Genomic DNA, 24,039 nt, shown 5'->3' on the forward strand with positions numbered 1-24,039 from the left:
ACCTAGGAACTTAGACTTTTGTTCAACTGGGCCATGCCATGCTTACACATGCACCATGCTTAAGGTGGTAGTTCCAGATGTATGGCATTTCCCACCTCATTGCTCTCCAGTTCAGTTTTGTAGAAAATTTTATGGCTATTCAGAGGTAAACTTGTCATTTGAAACTCAGCCCTTCAGTTGGAAATAATATCTGCCTTAGCACAGGTACTGAATCTCTGTCTGTATTGCTGTAGGGGTGTGTGTTGTGCTCGTTGATTGTTGCGATCTCTTAACTAACTGTGAGGAAAACTGTGACCTTCTTATAATCTATTTTAAAGATGTAAGGTGATGCCGGATTTGCTGAGCAATGCATGTTTGTTGTTTTGGTGGATTTATTTGTTTTATTTCCAAAATAAAATAGACTACTTTTTCACCATCTTATTCATATGTATTTGTGTAATCTGTATCCTCCATCCTGGTATGTTAGGGATTTGTTTTGCTTTTAATTCAACTTAATTTATTACCTGTGTGTTCTGAAAGTGCAGTTCCTTTCCACTGGTGAGGGTGTATTACCTGAAATGATTTTTAAGTAAAAAGAATTTTATTCGTATCCCACTTAATATTTGGGGTAAGAGAAGTGAGCCACGTCATTCAGACTCCATCATTCCCTGTAAATGAGGATAGTTTTGAGTCTTTATTTTTTCATTTTGTATTTGGGCATTCGCACTGATAAAAAGCTTGTACTGTTTCTCTATTTAAATAGATTCTCAGGCACTGAGGGCAGGTTAATGCTGCTTCTCCTCCATGTGACAATCCGTTGCATCTCATTAGGAGAAATCCTCCGCTTTTCACATAAACAGGTTCTTAGATGCAACATTGTTGAGTCCAGGTAACACAATAAATCAAGTTTTGTTTGTTGATATATTTTACTTGGTTAAAAATACTAACCCACTGTAGATTTTAGTTTTACAGAAATGAGATTGGTGCTGTAAATAGTCTCATGAGTTACTTAAAACTTTCTGTGACTGAAATGTCTGACAGAATAATATGACAATGCTTATTAAAATAAACATTTCTTTAACACAGTGAGATTACATTAGTGGTTATCTTTGATAGCTAGTCTTTTTAGTTTTATTTTGCTTATGGAATTATAAGATTAAATATGCCCTGTTCAGCATTTGTAACAGGCTGAATTTTGTTTGCTTCTATAAATTACAGATTTCTTAAGGTATTTTCTGCCAAATGCCACTTACGTTGGTACCCAGCTGGATATGGCTTAAAATTTGTCTTGTTGTAATGAAAAGTAGAGTTCCATTTATTCTCCTGTCCCCCAAACCCAAAGCCCGGTAACAACTTGCAAATAGTTCTTACGCTGTAGTTTTCCTTCCCACCTTCTCTGAGTTCAGCATCTTTCTTCCCCAGCTTCTTTACCTTTTTCCTCTTTTTAAGATTGCAAAATGAAATACATGAAAAAATACCTTCTTTCTGCAGCCAGTTCAGTTAGCTGTTTTGCTTTTTGTTATCTGTCAGTGCCAAGAATGGGCCCAGCTGCAGCTATGGTTTGGGGGCAGTGAGACTAATCAGTGACCCTACGAATGCGAGGCTGTAGCATGTGCATTCTGCATTGCCTCCATCGTAGAGGTGTGTATGAAAGTGCTAAACCCTCTGACTTCTCTGACATCTCAAGTTTTCCTTTGTTCTTCCTTTGTACCCCTGTTCTGCTGTTATTAGCAATTACATAGCACGTGTTTTTCATCTTTTCTTTCTGTCACTTAAATGTGGAGGTTAGATATCTTTTGAACCACTGAGTGACTAATAATGTTTCCTTGTCTCACTGGTCCATTAAAATACACTAAGGCCATTAGGACTATAGCTACTTGGTGAACGCCCTGTTAAGAGTTGGAGTAGATGCCAAAACAATGATTAAAAAATATTTATTTTTATATTTTTAGTAAAAATATATGTGCTTTAAAGGAGGGATTGAAGGAGACGATAATGCGAACAGAGAGAAACTAGCTTTTTTAGGTAATAGCCACTGCCACCGACTGACTCCCTTGATAAGATAGACGTTTTAGACTTAGCACAGCAGATTATTTTCCTAGAAACCTGATTAGAGTTTCATAAAATGCAGTAACCTCCCTTTTATCACTCACTTAATACGTTATATTTGTCAGCTCTTCTACGGTTAGTGGAAAAATCAGACCAGGAAATTCAATGACTGTGTAATCAATGTTTTTATACTACTGAATTGTTTTTCCTGCCTGTATGTTTAGGTAAGTTTTTAACTTCGTGGTCAGAAGGAGAAGAGGGTTTGGGGGTTTTTGTGAGCATAATACCTGAAACTTGAGATACACATAGCTTGTTTAGTTTGCACGTTCTCTTTATTTCATTTCAGTTAAGAAAGAGTTACAATTACATTTTGTTCTGGTTATAAATAATAAACTCAAACAGTGGAACAGGATCTCGCATTGTTCTGTCCTATTCTGTTATGATAAGACTGACATTTTGTTCGGCTTTCGCAATAGTGTGTGCGGGCTGCCCGATGAAAGCGTTCATTACCCTGGCTCCTCAGGAACGCTCCCTCTTGCAAAACATTGATATGACCAAACCTGTTGCCACGGGTCTGAGTTTATTCAGCAGTGGAAAATGCATCGCTTAGTGTTTGCTGTTGTCTGGTAACTGAGGACTTGGTTTGTCACTGCCTCACGCACTAGTGTAGAATAGATGCCACCATTCCGATTTAAAAGCAAGGTGGGAAATCAAAAGTGAGTATTAGCATTATGGTACTGTGTCGTGTGGGGTGTGGGTCAGGGCTCTGTTCCGATAGTCCTGAGCACACGCAATCACAGTCCCGGCCCTGACAAACCTACGTAATGTCAGAAACACCCAGCATTGTCCTGCTGGGAGCATCTCCGTCATGGTATGGAGAACAGTTGGCTTTGAGCATTCAGTCATGAGTCTTTTCCCAGCAAACTGTGAGATTGGGTTTACAAGTTAAATTTCAGAAAATGAGCATTGGGATACTATTATTTACTTAGATATTTACTTTGAGCTTTCAGAGCAGAGCACACAAGAATTTCTCTGAAAGTATGAGAGGTAGAAACCTCCCGTGTTTTCTGCATAATTGCACATCTTGAGAAACCTGGGCTTCAGGAAAGGCACAGTTCTAGTGAGAGGATTAGCCACCCTGAATATGTATGAATTCGTATACAACAGCCATTTTCTTTATCTGAGTTCTCATAACACAGGAGATAGTTCAGAGATGTGCAGGGCAGTATGCTGAAGTAAAGGACTGATTTAGAAAATTGTGGTTTTATCTTTCTGTCTGAACAGTTGTTGTATTCAGATCCATAAAACAGAAATGTTTAGTTTGGGTAAGGATTTGGTTGCCAGAAATCTGACTGTCCATTATTTACAGCTCTGTTTTTCACTGAACATCAGGGTCTGTAGACACTTCTAAGGCAGAATGTGTTTGCTTCGTATATGTGTGTGAAATTCCAGAAGGGATTTGCACTGGAAAAAATTGAAAACCACTGATTTGATGTACAAGAGTTAAGTCAATTGACTCATATTCACGTTTTTCTTTTGTTGTTTTGTCCAGAACAATAAGCTACGTTAGAGGAAAATTGCTCCATTCTGGGAAACAAGCTCCTGTTGAATGGCTAGCAATACCAGCCATAAGGAGTTTTTAATATACATTTCTCTGTGGTCTGTGACCCAAATACAGGAACTGGATTTGACAGTTTTTTAAGGGGATAACTATATAGCAGGTACCTCTATAAACTGACTTTTGCCTGAGGTAAATTAGCACCAGAGAAGCTGTGAAATGATTTACTAACTTTAAAGGTTTTTTAAAATCAGAGATTTTGTAAAAGGACGGATTTGGCCACCTTTGCATTTCATGTGTATGGTGTGAGATAAAACCTTTGAGACTACTGTTTTGGAAATAAGTTTAGTAAATAAATGTTGTCAGAGAGTAAGCTAAGCTATGTTATTGCCTAGACACACAGAAGTCCATCCACTTTTATAAGCTCTTACTAACATGCAGTACAGAGCATGAACTCTTACTGTTTTCCTTTTGCTCACGCTATCTTCTGCCCTCATTAATAGATTTAAATATAAACACTACTTCCAGGCAATGTCAATGGAATGAGTTTAACTGATAAGAAACAGACATGACGTAATTAGTTTTGCCAGGCTCCCGAAGTTACACGCTTTTGGAGATTTTAAGATCTAATGGTCTGTTTAAATTTGAATGCAAAAGTTGGGGTCAAGATTGCTGTAAAAGCAAATCAAAGCATGTGCATTCACATTATTGGAAAAGTTCAGTTCAGTGAAAACTGACTGTAACTTTTATTTAACGAAAGATAAACAACCAGGAAAACCTGCTACAAGTGAGATGTTCAAGATTTCTGGCTATCTAAGGTATTTTTGAGAGACCTTGGCATGTGAGAAACAGTAATATAGATAAGATATGGCAATAGGGTTAGTATTTGGACAATTTTTCTGGAGTCTGTTCTTGTATTAGGGATACTATATCACGCAGACATGTATGTTGGTAGAACAGCATTGTATAAGGCCAATATAATATAATAGTTTTGCTATCTCATCATTTGATGACAAATGCAAGCCAACTGTACCTGAATGCACCAAAAAGGCGGGGGGTGGAGGGGGGATCCGGAACCCTGACATATCCTATAGTTTAGCACTGACCTACTCTGTCTTCATTTCACTGCCAATATCTTCCTTAAAGTTGGTAAATTTCTTTCCCCATTCTTACTTGCTGTCATCTTTATTTGTTACTTTTGACTGTAGGCATTCTCCTCTCTTTAGAGGTCACAGCAAGAATTTTTGTAGCAGTTTTTTATGCCTTTAGTGAAGATTGAAGATTTTTGTTCCACATGTTTTCTTATCCACATTCATCCAAAAAAGCTTTTGGGTTTCTTAAGCCATTAATTCTTCTTTCGATAGTTCTGTCCTTTTACCAAGTGGGTTTTAATGGCAGTGTAGCTATTGCTTTGTTCTTGAAAACAGAAAATAACTGTGTGGGTAGATGTACAGTGCTTCAGCGAGTCTGTAAAGTTGGTTGACTGTTCCTGTATAAAATAGTGTGTTCATTCAGAATACCTAAATAGTACTTTCAGTTCTGTCCATGAATTTGTGTGCATTCTTCATTTCTTTATTTAGAATATTCCATATTCTTCCTAATTCTTAAACTTGCATAAACAATAAAAAGAGCAGACAAAGTCACAGTCTGTGCTTCATCGGGAGTACAAAGACTTTCTGTCCGTACCTACCTTAGAGGAGCAAAGGATGTACAAGACAGGACCCTGGCAGCTCCCCTGCCAGACACTGGTCTGAAAAACTAAGTAGGGAAAGTAGTAAACTGCATTATAAAAAAGTGGTAAAGTCAAAGACATAAAGGGCTTGACTGACTTGCCTACACAAGGTGACTAATGCCACTTGAGACCCTCTATCTATCTGAGACATCTGCAGAAGACTGGCAGATGTAGCTTGTAGGAAACCCACATCCTTCTGGAGGGGGCAGTTGATGTCCAGACAAGATGCGGTAGGGCATCTCAAATGCCTATGTTGAAGTAGGATGGACCCTAGAGACTTCGTATGTTAAAGGGGTGATGTGGGAAGTTGAACAAGCTATGGAGAAAACTTACAGTGCAGAATTGAGTTGCTGTTTGATTTTAGACATTTGGTTATAGTTTTAGCCAAACAAAAAGGCTCCAATTTTGTACCACTGTGTTAACAGTATGGTGCTGTTGCTTCTTTCCAGAAGACCCAGCATTTTCCTGCTATCAGTTTTATGGTTTCAATCGATATGTAATGGAAATCCTTCATTATCTTCAGTAAGCACCCTAAGAGTCCTGTCCGGGACTGAGGTGCATCATTAGTGGTGATGTTTTGTTGTTTTACATCTGCTTCTAGAGATGGGAACAGTTTTGTTAGAAATGACTGAAATTGCCATTGAGATAGAAAGAGAACATGCAAACTGAAGAAAAATTACTTTTTTAACATCTTCATATGGAATGGCAAGAAAAAATTTGCCACTTTTTTTTGCAAATGGACCCTTTTAAAACTAATGAATCAAACCAAATCTCCTCAGATGGGTACTAAGGTGAACTAGGGAATAAATAGTTCACCATTTTAATAGGGAAATTAAAATGCCATTCAGTTGTATTGGAAGCCTTGGAATCGTTCCATAGAGCTGTGTTGTCAGGTAATTTTCTCTCTGTTAGAAGAAGTTTGGCATGTACCTTTTTCTTTTTTTTTCCTCAGCCTTTCCACAGAGGCAGCATAGATGAATATTAATGGCACAGCATGAAAACTAAAAAAACAGCACTAATAAAAACCAACCTGTCTTGGTGATTGATGTATTTTTTGTTTGTTGTTGAAGCTCTAACAGATCTGCATGATGTACCTGCTCTACATACCAAGTTAAATAGGTTGCTGCTTTTTCTTTTAACTATACTGAGGTGTATACAGCTGTATGCATAACTTTATCTTGCCATTTAGAATTTAACCCAGTATTATATATCCAGATCCTATGGTCCTCAGTGCTCCTAAATCATGAATGCACCAATCTGTTTCTTTGGAGCCTGAAATATGGGAAAGAGGATTTTCCTTCTCCTTCTTTAGGTTCCCTTTAGTGGCTCTGGTGGGGGGCTCCAGTGCCAACAGCGCAGAAAGAGTGGGACCAAACGTGTAGAGCATTGGGCACAAAATTGGAAAATAGGCAGGTAACATCTAAATACCGGCCAGGTGTTTCTGACTCATTGAAAGTGAGCATAGGCTATTTCTGTTAGAGTATTATTCTTTATTGTGTCTCTCTATTTACATTATTAGTTCTCAAATCCATTAGTTCATTGTTTTCCTGGGCGTAACTTAAGAAATATTTCTGATGTGTGCACAGTGTTACTATATCAATTCACAACTACTTTATGCACATGGTTACTAGATCAAGTTTCTTAGAAAAAACATTTAGTCTTGCTTTACTCTAATGGAAGAGTACTCTAATCTTTTACACTCCAATGGATTGTTTTAGAGGCCACAGGTACTACACTGGAGATTTCCAAACTTTTTCAGAGTGTATACCATACTTAATAAGGTTATATTCTCCTCACACCTTTCTTTTTATCAGTGACTGAGCAGGGAATTCCCTCCTGTTTGCAGTGGCATAATGTCCGTGTGGGAGCAACAGCTCCTAACTCCTCCATCTCATGTACAAGAGTAATGAATGTCACCCATGTTGAACTTTCTTGCAATGTGGTACAACTAGAAATAACGATAAGATACCAAAACATGCTCCTTATACACCGTTAGGAAGTACAGCATACACTCACTGTTTTGTTTGTTATTTTATCTCGTGTACTGTATTGTGTTCAGTAGGATTATATAAGGTTTTAGTACACTGATTAGGCTGAAGAGATGTGCAAGGGGACTGCTAAAGGATTATTTTGTATTTTTATTTTTTCAGGATCTAACAGCATAAATCAGGTTACAACAAATGGGGAAAATGAAGGAACTACCAAAATTATTGCACCTTCTCCAGTGAAAAGGTAAATAGACCAACATTTCACTTCCAGTTTTTAGAAGACCATGTATTACATTGAGTAGAGAAACTCTTTTAGTAATCACTAATCATGTTTTTTCCTGCCCTTAATATTTAGGATTCCCTGATCTTACCTGCTGACAAAGGCCACAGAATGTTGCCCAATAATTTGTATTAACAAACCCTGATCTTCGGGCTGAACTGGAACAGACGTTCCAGGTGATAAACAGAGCTTGGGAACCCATGAATCCGAGCACGTTAATAGGAAAACAAACAATCTGAGATATAAACATGAAAAATGAGATTATGACACAAATTATGATTATGACGAAGAATGACTTCTTTGCCGCGGTGGATTGCCATGGCTCATCTGACTTCTAATGGTCTGCGTTGTTAAATTTTCAGTGCTGAAATACGCATCTCTGGTTATTAGGCGTATTTGAGAGAAAGAGATGAGGCTCAGATTCAGAAAGGGATTTACATCCCCACCCTTAATTTAGGTGGAATTTAGGTGCCTGACTCAAAACAGTGATCTTACAAAACCGTGAGTCAAGAACTCGGCACCTAACTTTTTTGCTTAGTTGCCTAAATGGCTGCGTCTCTGCCTGCCCAGTAACCCCGACAAGTTTTGTGAGCTGAGCAACTCTAGCCTTGTCTCTTTTTCAAAGCTGTGGGCTTCACATTCTAGGTGCCTGGATTGGCCTCTGAAGAAGGGTATAAAAGACTTACTCCAAACTCTTGGTGGCTAATGTTTCCTATTGCCTAATAATTAGAACAGTTGCCCAAAACGAGAAGAGCTGAGTTAAGTTACTTCCTTGGTTTGAGGGAATTTGAAGCTGGTGTTCCAGCCCTTTGAAAACTGTTCTGATCACACGTTGAAAACTGTTCTGATCACACGTTAAAAGAAAGTTTATGATGTTGCTGTTTCATCCTGTTGAAGGTAGGCCACTGACCCGAAAACAGTGCAGGATTTGTGAGGAGTTGGAAAGAGACAAAGCAAGAGATACCCTTATTTTGTAGTTCAGAGATGATAGCATTGAGAAGGGGGAGCCCTTAACTACAGCTTGTGCTCCTTGTGCTGTTTATAATTTTTTACCAGTGATTCATTTGAAGCAAGTGGATAGGTGGGTTGTAGATCAGGGAACAGAATAAAGGGCTTTCAACATGGCAGTTTCAGAGTTTCTGGGTGTAGTTTTTAACTTCACATTTTAAAAATAATTCTCAGGCTCCTCACTGATGGATGTTTTTAAGTAGTGTTAGTCACTTTTAAAGTAAAAAAAAAAAAAAAAAAAAGGAAGGAAGCTTTTTTTCTTGCACATTTTCTCTTAAGAAGTTTGACCTATTACCACTTTGTATTCCAGACATTTATCTGCATAGAAGATGCACAAAAAAAGAAATATCTCTATGTTTATACATTACATAATTTATTTTTTAGTTTTGTTGGTTTGTTTTTCTTCTTGTCTGTGTCTGTATGTGTAAAATATTTGCCAGGTCCACCAAACTTAGTATACCTGACAGACAGCACACACCCTTTGTGGGGCATTTACAGTTTGATAGTTTACTCCATTCCACTTTAATTCTCGCATTACTTGCCAGTCATTCTTACAAAGCATCTTTTAGCAGCTCTTATAACCTGAGTTTTTGTAGCTTAACTGCTGAGATGTATCTTTGGTCATTTCTGCATAAATAGTAAAAATTCAAGGTAAACAGACCCTCCCCCCCCCAGTAATCTCCCGTGAAATTCAGATGCCAGCCTTTTCAAATACTCTGAATGAACTCAGTCCCTTTTGCAACTACATTCCTGGAGATAATGCCGGTATCTGAAGAGCTGCCATGCTCCAGCTCTCTAGCTGTTAAGTGTCTGTCTGCTCTGAATGAGTAATGACCTAGGAATCTAATGCAGTTAATTCACCTCCCAGGATTATTTCTCTCTCTCTCTTTTTTAAGATTTGAAAGCATAGTCTAAATTTCTTTAAACTCAACCTCGATCTGAGAATTGCTCAGTAGTTTGTGCTGTGCAAAACTAGTTGTTTTCTGTAGTATGGGACAGAAACATTTACTCAAGTAACTTGTTCAGTCTGCAGTAAGCTTATGTTTTTAAGGCTGGGAAATAGATTCTGTGCACATATGAGTCAATAATTAATGGGTACAGTATTAAGAAAATGATTTACCTGGTAAAGTGGACTCTAATTTCGTTTCCTGCTGACCTACTGTAGCTTTGCCTTTTGTTCACTGTGTGAGAATTAAATGATTAACTTGGTGACCTATAGTAACCAAAGGCTGAGGTTAAAAGTGGATTAGTGAGCTAAGTAGCCACTATCCCTGCATAAAGCTGAGTCTGTTGCCTCCTGCTCTGAGCAAAGAATTCTGGCTTATTTCCCCCTCTCTATAAGCATCTGTAAAAGCCTATTTTGCTGTTTAAGTTGCACTTGGGAAGCATCTGTAGCATTAATATTTGTAGTGGGATGCTGTCAGTAATACTTCTTGAAGAGATTAGTGGCAACTAATATGGCTGTCTAGTTTGGTATTGGGTGAGCTGCTTGTTCATCTCGTGAGCGAGCACTAGATGTGACAGTGCAAGAAAAGCATGACTAGCCGCTGGAGAGAGAGAGAGGCAAAAAGCACATGCCAGCCAGAGGCTGCCACACAACACTTGGAGTGGCAGCGAGCAGGCTATCTGGCTGCATTAGTGGGGTGAGAGTTGTGAAATCTGACAGTGTGAGAAAGAAAAAAGAAAAAAAGAAATTAGAGCATCCTGTTGTTTCTCTCCCCCTGCCCCCAACGGTAGGGTAGGAGACTGGGTACAAACCCTGGTATACATCTCTTAAAGCCAGGTCCCTGTCTTGAGTGTCCTGGTGCTCTGACTTGCAGGAGTCAGTGAAGACAGCTCTTTCACTTTGTTGGATCAGTGCTCTGAACAGATGCTTTCCTGCTTTTCTAGCAGAAAGACAGTGGACGGAGTTACTAGGGAAGGGATGAGAAGAAAGTAGAAAACATCACTGTGCTACTTCATGAATCTGTGGTCTGTCATGTTTTGAATAGTTATCCCCCCTGCCTTTCTCTTAAAAAGATACTATAGACCTAGAAAAATAGTAGAGAAGCATAAGAAGGAGAGTCAGAGATATGTGATAGCTCCTGTACTGGGAGAGACTAAACAAACTATGACTCTTTCACTTGGAAAAGAGATGGGGGGCAGGTGTTAGAAATTAAGAAAAAGAAAAAGAAAAAGGGATGGAGACAGTGATTAGAGAACCATCATTCATATTTGTTTTTGTTTTGTTTTTCTTTTTCCCCATAAACCTAGAACTAGCAAGGATTAAATAATGGAAGTTTAGAAGCAGGTGGAAGTTTTGAAACAAAATGCAGTAATTTTTTGTACCATAGTTAAATACTGGAACTCACTGCAACCAGGCACCGTTCCTGCCAAAAATAAAAGTATTTTCAAAAAGTGTTTAGATAAATCAATGGAAGAAAGTTCCATCAAGAACTCTGGTTCAAAAAAAGGGGCGGGGGGGCAGGTAAGGCCTCTGGTTCAGTAATTCATTAACTGCATGTTGTGGAAAGCTGTGAGGACATCCTGTATATTTGCCCTGTTGTTAGATTTTTTGCTTAAGTGTCTGTTCTCATCTATTCTGAGACAAGATTGATCTTTTTTGGACTTAGTGCAGCCATAACTATGAGACTGCAGAGCTGATTTTAAAGTTATGGTTTTTTCTTCCAATCTCTTTCTAGGCAAGATTAGTTAACGTAGCAGCCGTTTGCCTTCTTTCACATCGCTGGCAAATACCTGTATGCCAGGGTGGGTGGATCAACACTTTAAGAGGTCGGGGGCGGGGGGAGAAAAGATGGTCTGTACAATATAGGTTTTAAAAAAACATATCTATACTTTTATTTAGCTTTAAAAAGATGAAAAATGAAAACAGTCCAGAAACCCAAAGAAGTAAAACAAGTGCACCGTGGGAGGAAAATGGCCCACAGAGGTAAGGCAAGGCATGATGTCTTAGGTGTAAATATCATGCCTTGGCAATAAGGTGAAGCACATTGGTAATAATATATTAATGTATTAGCAGGGTCATAATAAATCTGTCATAACTGGCATGGATAAATAATCAGTTAAAAATCTGGCAAGAGAGGGTAGGAGGAAATGATCACTGGATGGGAGTCGCCAGTGGCATTCTACAGAGATCTGTGCTTAGATCTCTGCTATTCAGCAATTCTGTAAAAGAGCGGGAGAGAAGGGTGAGGAGGCTTGATGGTGAAACAAAATTATTTAGGATATCAGGAATGAAAGGTGACTGTGAGGAGTGGCAGAAAATCTTAAGAGACAGAGTGACTAGTCACTAAATGATAGATGACGTTCTGAGTCACTAAATGTGGAGTGAGGCATGGGGTGGGGAAATAATCCTGGCTTCCCAAGGGAAATGAGGTGCCATGGATGGCCATTACCATTTAGGACTGGGATTTGGGGATTATGGTGGATAGCTTTATGAAAAAAAATATTAGCAATTATTAGGAAAGGTATAGAGAAGAAAGCAAGAGAACAGCATTATGCCATTATATAAATTTGTGGATCATGTGTTTGCTCCTTGAATAATAAGTACAGTTCTGATGTCCTTATCCCAGAATGGTTAGAATAAAGCTGGTAAAGGCTTTGAGAGATGCAGTAAGGATGATCACAGGTATGCATGACTGTAGAGGAAATATGCACAAGGAATAACTGCGTAAACTAGGACTCTTCAGTCTAGAAAAGAGATTTCAGGGAACATGATGGAGGTCTAGAAAATCATGAATAGTATAGAGAACAGGGGTAGAGATCAAGAATTCTTGTATTTTTCCAGCGTAGGAATTTGGGAGTGTCAGAAGAAGGTAGTTAGGAGCCCTTTAAAAGCACTCAAAAGGAGTAGTGACTCCCAGTGAGCAGGAGACCTGTTGCGCTCCATTAGAAGGGATGCTCGAAGTTAATGAGTGCCTGAGCGAGACAGAGCCAGTACATAGAACAGAAGTCCACCGAGGTCTCCTAAACACAGAGGAACAGCACGTGGGTGTGGAAGTCCTCTGGGCTGGAAATAGTTCGGGACTGAGAGAGCACTGGGGGAACTGTCATACACATTTACCTCCTTTTCTGTAAATGGTTGCTTATAGCCACTGTTGGAAATGGGCCACTGAATTAGATGCATCATTGGTGGGATTCAGTATGAGCCTACTTTTATGTGATGATTCAAGTCTACACCTAGTATTTTACCTGGCATTTTTTGCTGAAGTTCCTGTGTTATTGTGGGCACCGTGATGATTTACTGTTTGGTCCTATTGCAAATATCAAGAGTTTTCAAAATGAGAACAAAGCAGTGTGTCAGTATTCTCTTGCTAGGGTAGACGTTTATTTGTGATGTTTAAAGAAGTGATGTCAGCTTGCCACATTACAGCTTCAGAGTTGAAATAGTTCTCAGAATAGAAGGAAATTTATACACTAACAGCCAAGGTACAGAAAGATTGAATTTTTGCAAATCCTATTCTAAAGGACTGTGCAGTTTTGGACACATAAGAAGACTCTGTGCTGCACAGAGGATTTCACCACTTTTAATAAAGATTTTCTAGTTCTGAAATGCATTCACTTTGAGGTGAACCGTGACAGCTTTTTAACTGAGCAGAGCAGTGTTGGCATGAGCAGTCTGCACAGGGAGGTGAGGAAGAACAATGTATCTGATTCAAAGACTAGAGGGTTTTACGAAAGCAGAAAGAAATACCTTAACTGGAGTTTGGTGAGAATATTGTATTTACCACATAGCTGTGATGAAAAGGGCTAAGTAAGATTAGATGAAGATGTGTTATTGAGTTTAGCATACTTCATCCAAAAAAAATGCTGGTACTGCTGTTGCGTCATTGAACCATCTTGGAGTAATTTGTACTCTGTCATAGGCTCTAGTAAAGTGTTGGAAGAGTGCCTTACATTTTGGTAGGAAGGCACTAGAGGACAATCCATGCAAGCATTTTGTCACCAGCAGTATGGTCTACATCTAACTCTTGGGTCCTAGCCAGGCTTAAGTACATAACCTGAAGCTTGAAACACCTCCATGCCAATGGCAGAGGATTGTATGGATGAACTCAGGATCCTGAGTATTAGCTTTGTGGTAAAGAGACACTTCAGGATATTAACACTGTTTTAATGCCTCTGTTCATGAAAAAAGTATATAAAGCATATAGGTGCATTGGAATGTCTAGCTCTCGGTTGCATAAGTTGTTCTAAAGTACAAAAATTTTATTGTGCTAAAAGAAACACATATATGCTTGGTTGTACATCTTGTAAGTTTAGAGCTGTGGTGTCAGTGCTAAGTGGACTCTCTCCTATGTTTTCAAGGTTAAGTGTAAAATATTTATTCCTGGAAAGCAGTACCACCTGTATTCACATAGCGCGTGCGTGCACACACACACGTATAACTGAATATATATATATGTATATGTGCGTGCGTGTGTGTGCATGTGTGTCCCTTCTCATTATTTTTGTAGACTGAATGTGGGTTAGCTGACTTAACTTTCCTGGAAGTTTTAAAGGTCAATTGTTTGCTCTTCCTTCTTAACTCTAGTGGGCTGTATAATTCTCCCAGTGACCGCAATAAATCACCAAAGTTTCCTTACTCTCGGCGATGGAACCCATCAGCTGGCAGTGAGAATGAATCTGGGCAGCCGGTCCGGAGGAGGTAAGAGCACTGAGGCTTATCAGCGTTAGATGCTTCTTAGGTAGAAATCTTGGGGTGCTGCATGCTCTGTGTTCAGTCAGGGCTCTTGGAGACACAGCCGGGTCCTGTGAAAATCAGCACTGTAGGGGTCAATTGTCAGTACAAAACAAGACTGAATAAAATGCCAGATCTGCTTTTGGAAAGGAAGCTTCAGTCAGGCTTTTGCCTGTTTGCTGTTCTTGGTACGAGGAAAATAATACTGAAAATCCAAGAACTTGCATTATTTGCACTTGCAAGATCCTTTTAGTTGCTGCAGCTATTCTTCCCTTGTAAAGCAGAGGATTAAGGTTGCTTGCTTGACAATGAGCTTCTGATACAGAACAGTATTTTGCTTTAAGTACATTGCTTTGCTTTAAGTACAGCAAAGAATAAACATGTGAGCCGTTAAGCTGTCTTCAACAGTCCCATGTGCAAATTACTTTACATTAGAGTATGCCAGTAAAAATACAACTATGATTACTTAATGTGTTTTTAATGAGTATGTGCTGAATTGAGTAACTTAAAGAGGTAAAATGACATGGATGGAGATTCTGCTGCATCTTCTGGAGTATGGCCAAAAGGCAAATTACAGGGATAGTCCAGGTCCTGAAATGATGTAGTTTTGAGGAACTACATCTTACCTGGGATGATTTGTCTTGCTGAGAAATTGCTTTCATCATCTGAGCTAGCTAAGGTACCCCAGTGCTATGGTTTGCAGTGAAGTATAGACAAGCAGAGCCACTCTACCATATTTATAGTGGTCTTCTAGGGCAGCTTTATGAGCCAGCACACTAGAGTTAAACTTGCTTCTGACATCTCTGATGCTGCTCCTTGTTCAGCCCTCAGAGCCAGGGTTTGCAAAGGGATCTTTGAAGATACAGCTGTATTGATGAGGAAATCTTCTCCTAGATAGGTACAGAGATTTTACATTTGTTTTCTGAGCTGCTCCAGACGTTTTGTCTGCCATTAGCAGTCTAGAACAGGAATGAAGAAACTCGTCCATGGAATCTGCTTAGTGAGTCTCATGCCTGAGTTAAGGTAAATCAATGTAGCTCTCTTTAAGTCAATGCAGCAGTGTTGATTTACACTGTTGGACATAGCGTTTGTGAGTGTTAATAGCAATGTATTTCCTGAGATGGATTGATGGATTTTCTGATTCATTTCTAGCTTGGTTGTCAAAAGGACTTGCTGGGCTTTGCAAAAACACAGGAATATAGATGTGCAGTGCAAAAACCGTCTTGTATCATGAAAAGAATAATGTTTGTGTACCATGCAGGAGGGGATTTTTTGAGATGCAAAGTGTTTATCATCTGGGATTTGCATTTGGCTCATCTACTAGGTAGACAGGTGGTCATGCCAATAAGAAGTTTTCTCTTGGGTCACCACACCACCAGAATGTTTTTAAAAGTCTTATCTCATATGTGAGACTGCGAAGACTGACAATAGTGAGTAGATACTAACCTAATTATGTCTTCCTGAATCTCAGGTTTTATTCATGCACTTTCCTTTTTCATGTGTTTAATAACAATAGCCATGTTGTTTATGTGCTCCTTACTGGAATTAAGAGGAAGACATCCGGTTTTGCTATGCTAGAAACAGTAGGAAGCTCTAAACTCCAGCTTACTGTGCTCGACCTTGCAAGTCAGGGGTTTGCAATGAGAACTTGAATGGGATCATGCAGCTTATTGTAAAGGTGGCTTGCAAAGTTTCAAACAAGCACATGCCCCCTTTTTTCTTTTTCTGAAATCCTACTAAAAAGAAAACCTGTGTGAAGGTTTTGTTGAAAGGATGTGTGCTTTTTTGTATTCGTGTTAAGTGGCTGAGTGGTATTTCATTAAAACTTCCTTAATGTCATAGGAAAGCCCAAAACAGTGGCGAAGATTCAGATTTAAAGCAAAGGAGAAGGTAAGTATATAATCTATAGCAGTGATGAAATGATAACAAAAGTACTGATCATGTTTTAGTTCCCTGCATTCCCTCCTCCCCCATCCTCTTGAATGTTTAAAAGGCTTGTTGTGTTCCACTCATACATGTTTTTCTTTCCTGCCTTACTTTTGCTAAAATGCTCTAGAGTATAACCTCATCACAGCACAGATTCATACAAGGTGCACATTGTTACTATACCATGCTAGTAGTGGTTTGTGGAAGCTTCCTGAAGGCTTGTCTGCAACTTGAAAGTCCATTCCTGAGGTTGGAGGTTTGGGATTTTACATCTGCAATGCTGAAGATTTTGTTCTGAATTCTCTAACCTCTCACTCTACTTTAATTAACCTGTTTTGAAAGTGAGTTAATTGATATTTGAGATGAATTGTCCTGCAAAAGGTAGGTACAGAGGCATATCTGTTCTGATTCAACTTCTTGTAGTCTTCTCACTGTGTCTTACACGTTTTTGCTGCATTTTTTTTAAACTTGTTTTCTTCCTGTGCAGTCTTGACTGGATGTCAACTTCCAAATAAAATGCTGGTGTGCAATTAGGTATGCACTTTCACGACTCAACTTTTGGCAAGTTCTTTTTTTGTGGAGTTCTCTAGTATCACATCTGACTTCTGTGACTTTGCCCAGTGCTGCTCTCTGCTCCTGTCCTCCTGTCCTGGCTGCTGGAAAGAGGAGACAGTGCAATTCGTTTTGGTGTCAGTGTCTATTGAATCTTGTGAAGGAGAGGAAACACCTCCAGGATCTGATCCACTGCTGCAGCGCAGGAAAGGAGTTCTGGCACAGTTATAGAAATCTCGGGGACAATCACAGGAAGTGAGGGAGAAAGCTCACATACTTTACACCTATTGTAACACAACAGGGTAACTTTTTGAAGGATATTGCCATTACACTCTGCCAGGGATAGTCATGTGGTAGATGACCAGCACACAAAGCAGAGAGAATTGAGTTAGACATCTCAGGTGGAAAACTTCAGGACTCAGAAGGGACCTCTTCCTAAAAACTCTGTCTGCTATTTTACATTACAAACGTGTGTGTCTGTTCCAGACACCAGAATTGTTTAATGGAATAGACTTTCTTCACCTCCTCACAATTTAGCTACCCTCCTTTCATTTTAATCAGAAAAGGGCTGCACCAGAATATGAACCTTATGTCAGTTGTTTCTCTGAAGTACCAAATCCTGCAGCCTCCCAGGCCTGTAGGTCCCCTCTTGGGCTGTGTATGTTCTGCCTCTGTTGCCTAACTGACAATGCCTTCCTTCCTGTCCTTGTGTCAGACCACACAGAGGCACCATCCTCAATATCTCAAATATGTTGCATGACCAGGAAAGGATGAGAAAAAAGGAAGAAAGGATGTAATTGTCAGAGATCAGGATAATCCCTTATGTTCTTGCACTTGAATTAGGAAATTGCCTTTATTTCCATTTTTAGTATTTTATTCAGTTCAGTAAAATACGTGGTGAAAGCATATATAATGACAGCTAACGTGAGCAGCTGCCACTCAGCTGACAGCTCAGCAGCCCTGCTGTCTCTCTGCAAGTGCTTTCCCGACAGGGAACACAGGGTAATTTGATGTACAAAAGGTGGATCAGATTTTCATTCCTGAAAAGCTAGAGAAGGAGTTATTTTGAATTTGAGCAAATTAGGATATTTATCTTGCAGTTTTCCTGCCACAGTATGCTTTTTGATGCTTTGGTACTTTGGGGGATTAATTGCCTAAATCAGTGCAAGAAAATACCTGAAATCATGGGAAATGTGAAGAACAGTGTTGCTGTGCTGACCTAGGAATGTGGAGAGTTGAGATTTGTAGGAAATGATAATATTTTGTTGGACAACCGATAAGATTTGGAGCATATAAGGTCTGCTGCAATTCTAGGACATTCATTGCTCTCCGAAGTATTTGAACACGCTTGAGCCAGTGTCTTTTGGACGCTGTCTTTTGTTCCTGCTTCTTCCTTTGGAATAACATTTTTCTTTAGAAATATACGTCACTCTTATCCACACTTTCAGCTTCACCCAGAAATATCCATTTTTACCTGGGAAACTGGTTATCTTGAGCTTCTTAGTGGTTTTAACATGTGAAATTTGTGGGTGGGGAGGAAGGGGAGGGTTCTGCTTCTCCTCTGGAGAAATTTTGCTTTTCCAAGCCTTTTCCCTGCAGACAGGCTGGGTCGAACTGAGTTTCCTAGGCTTTGGTTGTCCTGTTATTCTAAAATACTTCTGTTTGAATGGGAGCTATTTGAGTGAATGATTTCCCATTGTCGCTAGCTCGGGAGAGGGGGGAGACCAGCCTCCTTTCTGAGCTTTTGATTCCATAGACTCCGAGGCATTTAATGACACAGCAATTTTATAAAACTTACCATAATTCACAGCTGTTATGGGCAGATTGGCAAGCCTGTCAGCTCTGACAGAAGGACACCTATAGCAGTGTCTGAGTTTTAAAGGCAGGGGCTAGAATGCTGTGTCCCTGACCAGTTGTGACACTGAGGAGGTCAGTGCGTTGGCTGTTGTGCTTCGTGGGGAATCTCTCTCGTCTTCCTCCTTGCTCTTTGAGCTCTTCTCCCTGAGTGGTCAGACCACGCGTTGAGCAGGTGCTTCTCAGGAGCATCCAACCTTGGCACGAAACACTTTCACTTACCCATTACCTGCTCCTGATGAGGTGCCTTCACTCTTCAGCTTATCTGAGGGGTAGTTTAACAAGTCTGCTCTCTTACCCAAGTGGCTCATCAAAGAAAAGAAAAAAACAGGAGGAACAAGATCATCTGCATCTCTGTCAGTGGCAACAGGAGTCATCTCCTCTTCTCTTATTTCATACCCGGAGACCTCAGAGCAAAACTTCTACTTCCCAGTGCAGCAAAATGCAGAGAAATGTATCTTTCTTTGGAGGCACTCTGAGACCATCATCACGCTAGGTAAAGAACAGTCTGAAGCAGTTTTTGATAACCCCAGAGATTCTCTCATACAGTGCCATTTTTTAGGACCTAGTCCAGCACTACAGTAACAAAATACTGGTTTCTAGAACCAAAGCACTGACAGCTGGTCTGTCTGCTCCAAAATGTCGATCAGCGGCAATCAGGGATTTAAAGCTTTTAGATAGTAATTGCCAAGAGCTTCTCTGTGATGAGGGGAGCTTGCCTGTAGGTAGGCATATCCCCATGACTCCAGCTCCAGGATAAATTCTCATAACAGTTCTGAAAACGGTGATATTTTCTTCTCGAAGTTCAGCTTTCAGTGTTGTCTCTCTACTTTTGCATCAGCTTGTTCCACCAGGCTTTTTCAGTAATAGTCAGAGCAATAAATGTCACCTTACCATTTGAGGCTTTGCAGTTGGAGATGATATAGAAGCCAGTGCTTTATTTCCTTTTCCCTCATGTGGTACAGCATCTTTGTAGCTCTGCCTTGAGTCATCTCAAAGCTGTGCTGATGCATCTGCCAGCCTGTGCACTTCAGCCTTTCTGTATTTATGAAGACAGCAGAATCACAGTGATCGGTGATGGTGTTTCCTGCATACTGCCTGACACTTGGAAAATGGCAGAAACTTGCAGAAGCCAGATGGAAGTTGAAGTGAATAGAAAAAGAGGGATGCGGTGAACATCTTAGTTTGCTTGCCAATACCAGAATTACTGCATAGCTTCTGTTGGATGTCCCATTGTATGGAGTAAGACAAATGGCAGAACGGATACAGTTTAAAGGCAAAACATTTCACATTTGAAAACAACATTTCACTGTGGCATATACACAAGAATGCTGAGAGCTTAAATTAAAAAAAAAAAAAAAAACACAGTGCAATGATTCAGAAGGAAAACAGCACTCACCTGACAGTGCTTTCTGGACGCCGTACCTTTTAAGCACTTATTCCTAATTAATTAATGAGAAAAAGATGATAGGACTCTCAGGTTTAGACAAGCCCTCTAAACTCTTCCTTAATCCTGATTTTCCTAATAATGTCTTCTCAATATCATTCATTCCTTTAGAATTTTGGTACTTCTGTAATATTGTAACAGTAGAAAACAAATGGTGATGAGCACTTCTCATTTCTGTTTTGTAAGTTGCAAGATATTAATAGATAAATTGATCTTGAGAGAGAGACATAAACTAAACTATGATTTGTATGCTTAGTTCCTGAACTACATTGCTTTTCTCCTCTCCAGATCTCGGTCTCGTTGTAACACCAGCAGTGGCAGTGAATCAGAAAATTCTAACAGAGAGCACCGGAAGAAGAGAAACAGGTGACCATTCTGTATTCTAGATACAGAAACGTGAAACACAAACAGATGGAGCATGGGCTCTTCTGCGATAGCTCTGGTAAAAAATAATCTAACATGTTTTACTTGTATACAGTCCTCCTGAGGTCGCTTAATGTCCATGTTTGAATAAAAAGGGAAATAAGTACCGAAGTACATAAACACTATGGATGTGTGCAGTCATCCTTGTGTTTGGGAAGAGCTCATTAATGAATTGTAAAATCAAATACTGGCACACATTTATAAGAGACTTGAAATGCTAATGCAAATAAAATGGATAATGGTGATCACGCGATATTCACAGCCTGTACTTCGGCACCTCAAAATTTCATATGTAGAATTCTAGCAGAAAATAAGCTTTTGGGAAGAACCCTCAAAGTGTCTGTGAAGAGATCTACAACTTGTTTTTGTTTTTGAATACAGGTATTAAATTTTGGAAAATACTCTTTTTTTCCAAAATGTGAAATGCGGGCCTAAACCCAAAATGTGTACAATGTCAGCTTTTAATAGGGTAACATCAGTTAATATTGAGTGATGCTAGCGAGTTTTGTTTTTTATGTTTATTTTACTTATTGCTGATAAGAGAAGCCTCGTATAACAACTGATTGATTGTAGCAAATTTTTTCCTTTAAAGCAGCCACTTTTATTTCATATGTGAGATACAGCATTTTGAGTTATTTATTAAAATTTTTTTTAAAGCCCATAGAATTTCTTCATATTGCATAAACATAACATAGGAGAACTGTCATTTGACAAAAGAGGAATTTAATACAGATTTCTGAAAAGCTCTCTGCACAAGCTGCCGTAACTGCTTATTGTTTCTCATGCCATGCTGTGAGTGATAAGTGATTCTGAGATATTTCAAAGCTCTTGGAAATAATTATGTGCTAGATATGTTAAAGCAATGGGATGTGCCTTGTTGGTAAAGTGCTGCAGAAGTATGTAGTATAGTAATAATTTAAACATGACTTACAATAGTTAGAGATGCTAAAAAAAAAACAAAAAACACACATTCAGAAAAGGCTGGTATGAAGCACAGCTGAGCCATGAGAGTTTACTTAAATCAGAGCAGTCTTGCGAGATACTTGGATAACAATAACCTAGTGTATATGGAAGATTTGTTTTCCAGTCAGAGCTCTGAAGTTTGAATAAAATACTGAGTTTAGTTTCAGCGATCAGTAGGTAAATAGTTTTTTTCCCTGTGAAACTTGTTGTTCAGAAAGCTACACAAGCAACTGAAGGAAATTAGAGACTGACCACAAGAATGTTTTTAAGAGCTTCTTGCAATATAAGGAATGAATTGTAAGAAGGATTAAGTAGGGCTTATCATTTTTTGAAGAATAAAAGAACCTTTACGTACCCTTCATCAATTCCCGCCAAAGTGCTTAAAGTTAAAAAGAAAAAAAAGATTTCATGTGGTTAATGAGTGTTTTTATATTGTTTGACATTTTCAGGAATGTAAGATATATGAAAAAAAGTTGCAGAATTTCTTACCCCTAGGTGGTCACTGGAAATCAGACCAGATCAAAAGTCATTTTAGTGTTACAGTAAACAAGCACAAAATGAGCTGGTCATCTGAGACTTGCTCCTTGTCATCAGGTGCATGAAAACCACCAGTCATAATGAATTTCTGCATTTCATTAGCAGCCGCAGGAGGAATATAATACACTGAATGGGCACAGACATTTGAATTGTTTTCTTGTTAGAAGAGGTGAGCCAGTCCTAACAGGCTTAAATGGGGCAATACAGGGAAGCTTGCACTGCTGTTACTCAGACTTTATCTGTTGCATAGATTAATACAAATTTATTTTCCAGTACTGCAGTCAGGCCCATGGCACAAGCAGACACAAAGTTGTGCTGTTTTTGATTGGAATAAAATGTCTGATTCTTACATTATCCAGAAGAATCTGATTCTGATTGCAGCAGAGTAGAATATATTGTTCACATGAGAGGAGATCACTGTGAAGTAATTATCAGATGAAAACAAATCTATCAGGGAAAAACAGAAATGCAGTTGTGACCTTCTGAAGGTAAAACAGTGGGAAAAGGTTGGAGCAAAACTATTTACTTAATCTCAGTCAGCCTTTGAGATTTCAGTCCATCTCATGAATATTTTATCCTGAGCAAATGTTCACAAGTAGTTGGAAAAGAACCTATGATGAGCATATTTCAATCACAGAAGAAACATGTTTGCCTTTTTTTAATGCTATTGTCAAAATTTATTGTATGGATAAAAATACCTCAAAGTAGTGGACAGTGTGACTGGACTGGAAAATAGTTTTCCGCTTGGTTATACTTGGAAGATCCATCACATCTGTAAATGAATGGTAGCTGTACACTCAAATATATTTTGAATGGAATTTTCAGGAGACAAATGAGTCCTCAGTGTTGCTTGGTTTAGGAGATGGTTTAAGAACTCTCTCAGGGAGATACATAGCAAGAAATCACTGTAGGGGACAATAGACCTCTAAGTCCTAATACAGAAAATTCATAGGCAGAGAAGGCTGAAAAATGGAGAAAGTCTGAAAATTAAATGATTTTCTTTCAAAGAAATATGTGAACATATGTGTAAAACTGATGTACATTTATTTAGGAGGGAAAAGAAATGCTAAAGGAGAATGGAATTACAGTGTGGGCATGTGATCAAAATTTGAAGCGTGTGTAGAAGACTGACACGGGAACAGAATGAAATACCTGCAAGTCTGATTTTAACAATATGAAATTTTACAAAATTTCTGGCTCAGACTTCTGTTTTCTCTTGTCTACAGTTAGGACATTATTGCCCTTTCAATACCCAATGCTAAAACTTTTCAGTGGCTTTTTACAAGAAGCAAAAACTAGTATGCTGAGTTTCACCAAATAAAGGTTTAGTTTCCATTTTTTAAATGTTAGTTCCGTAAGAAGTTATGCAGGGGAAATATATTGCAGTATAATAGAATGGAAATAAAGCTCAAAGAAATAAAATCTCGTTTTACACTGGTCCCAGATTCGGGGAAAGCGTTACTAGCTGCCTATGTTCCTATCAAAGAGCAGAGTTTTGCTGTAGGACTCTTCTTCATGTTCAGTCTTCCGTGTCTAAGGAGGGGAATGTCTAAAGGTAGCCACGTACAACATCTGTATGCTGAACTCACTCTTGGAAATTACTGAACTCAAATGTCCAGGGTACAGTGGAGTCATCATCTAAAGATTGTGTGCACACGATATGAAAATATGGGCTTCTCTAGAGACAGTGTTAGACAAAAGAGTCAGTGAAGCACATTTAAAAGAAGAATCTAATGAAGACTTAAAATCTCTGTATGATGGGATCAGTGTGGTCTAACCAGAGGCATATCTAGGTGCTCTTATCCCAGCATCAACAAGGATTTCTTCACTGTAACCATCTCATACCAATGGTACTGATAATGTTTGGGGTTTTTTTCTTGTTTATTGCTATGTTCTGTTTAAAAAATGGTCTTAAAATGTCACTGAACAGTCATTTGAATTTTTGTTGGTTTCAGCTGAATTTTGCTCGAAACTGTGTATATTGTTGCCAGCTATTATGTTCTCTGAAGTCATTTCTTCTTTTATTTTGTCCTTCTTCACCTTCAGAATGGGGAGACTTTTAGCTG

The 24,039-nt window shown here is 39.0% G+C and overlaps 1 protein-coding gene across 3 annotated transcripts in view; it reads left to right on the top strand.

The window, feature by feature from the left end:
- LOC135325036 (band 4.1-like protein 4A) overlaps window positions 1–24,039 on the top strand; it is a 142,272-nt gene that overhangs the window by 98,661 nt on the left and 19,572 nt on the right. For 2 of the 3 annotated variants that reach the window (XM_064502400.1, XM_064502399.1), the window contains exons 14-18: window positions 7,469–7,550; window positions 11,440–11,523; window positions 14,125–14,238; window positions 16,114–16,161; window positions 20,339–20,416. In XM_064502400.1, the coding sequence (XP_064358470.1) occupies window positions 7,469–7,550; window positions 11,440–11,523; window positions 14,125–14,238; window positions 16,114–16,161; window positions 20,339–20,416 (406 nt within the window). The remainder of the gene's footprint in view (window positions 1–7,468; window positions 7,551–11,439; window positions 11,524–14,124; window positions 14,239–16,113; window positions 16,162–20,338; window positions 20,417–24,039) is intronic. The other variant, XM_064502401.1, reaches the window with a different exon arrangement.

The sequence above is a fragment of the Dromaius novaehollandiae genome, chromosome Z, assembly GCF_036370855.1.
Source record: "Dromaius novaehollandiae isolate bDroNov1 chromosome Z, bDroNov1.hap1, whole genome shotgun sequence".
Taxonomy (NCBI): domain Eukaryota; kingdom Metazoa; phylum Chordata; class Aves; order Casuariiformes; family Dromaiidae; genus Dromaius; species Dromaius novaehollandiae.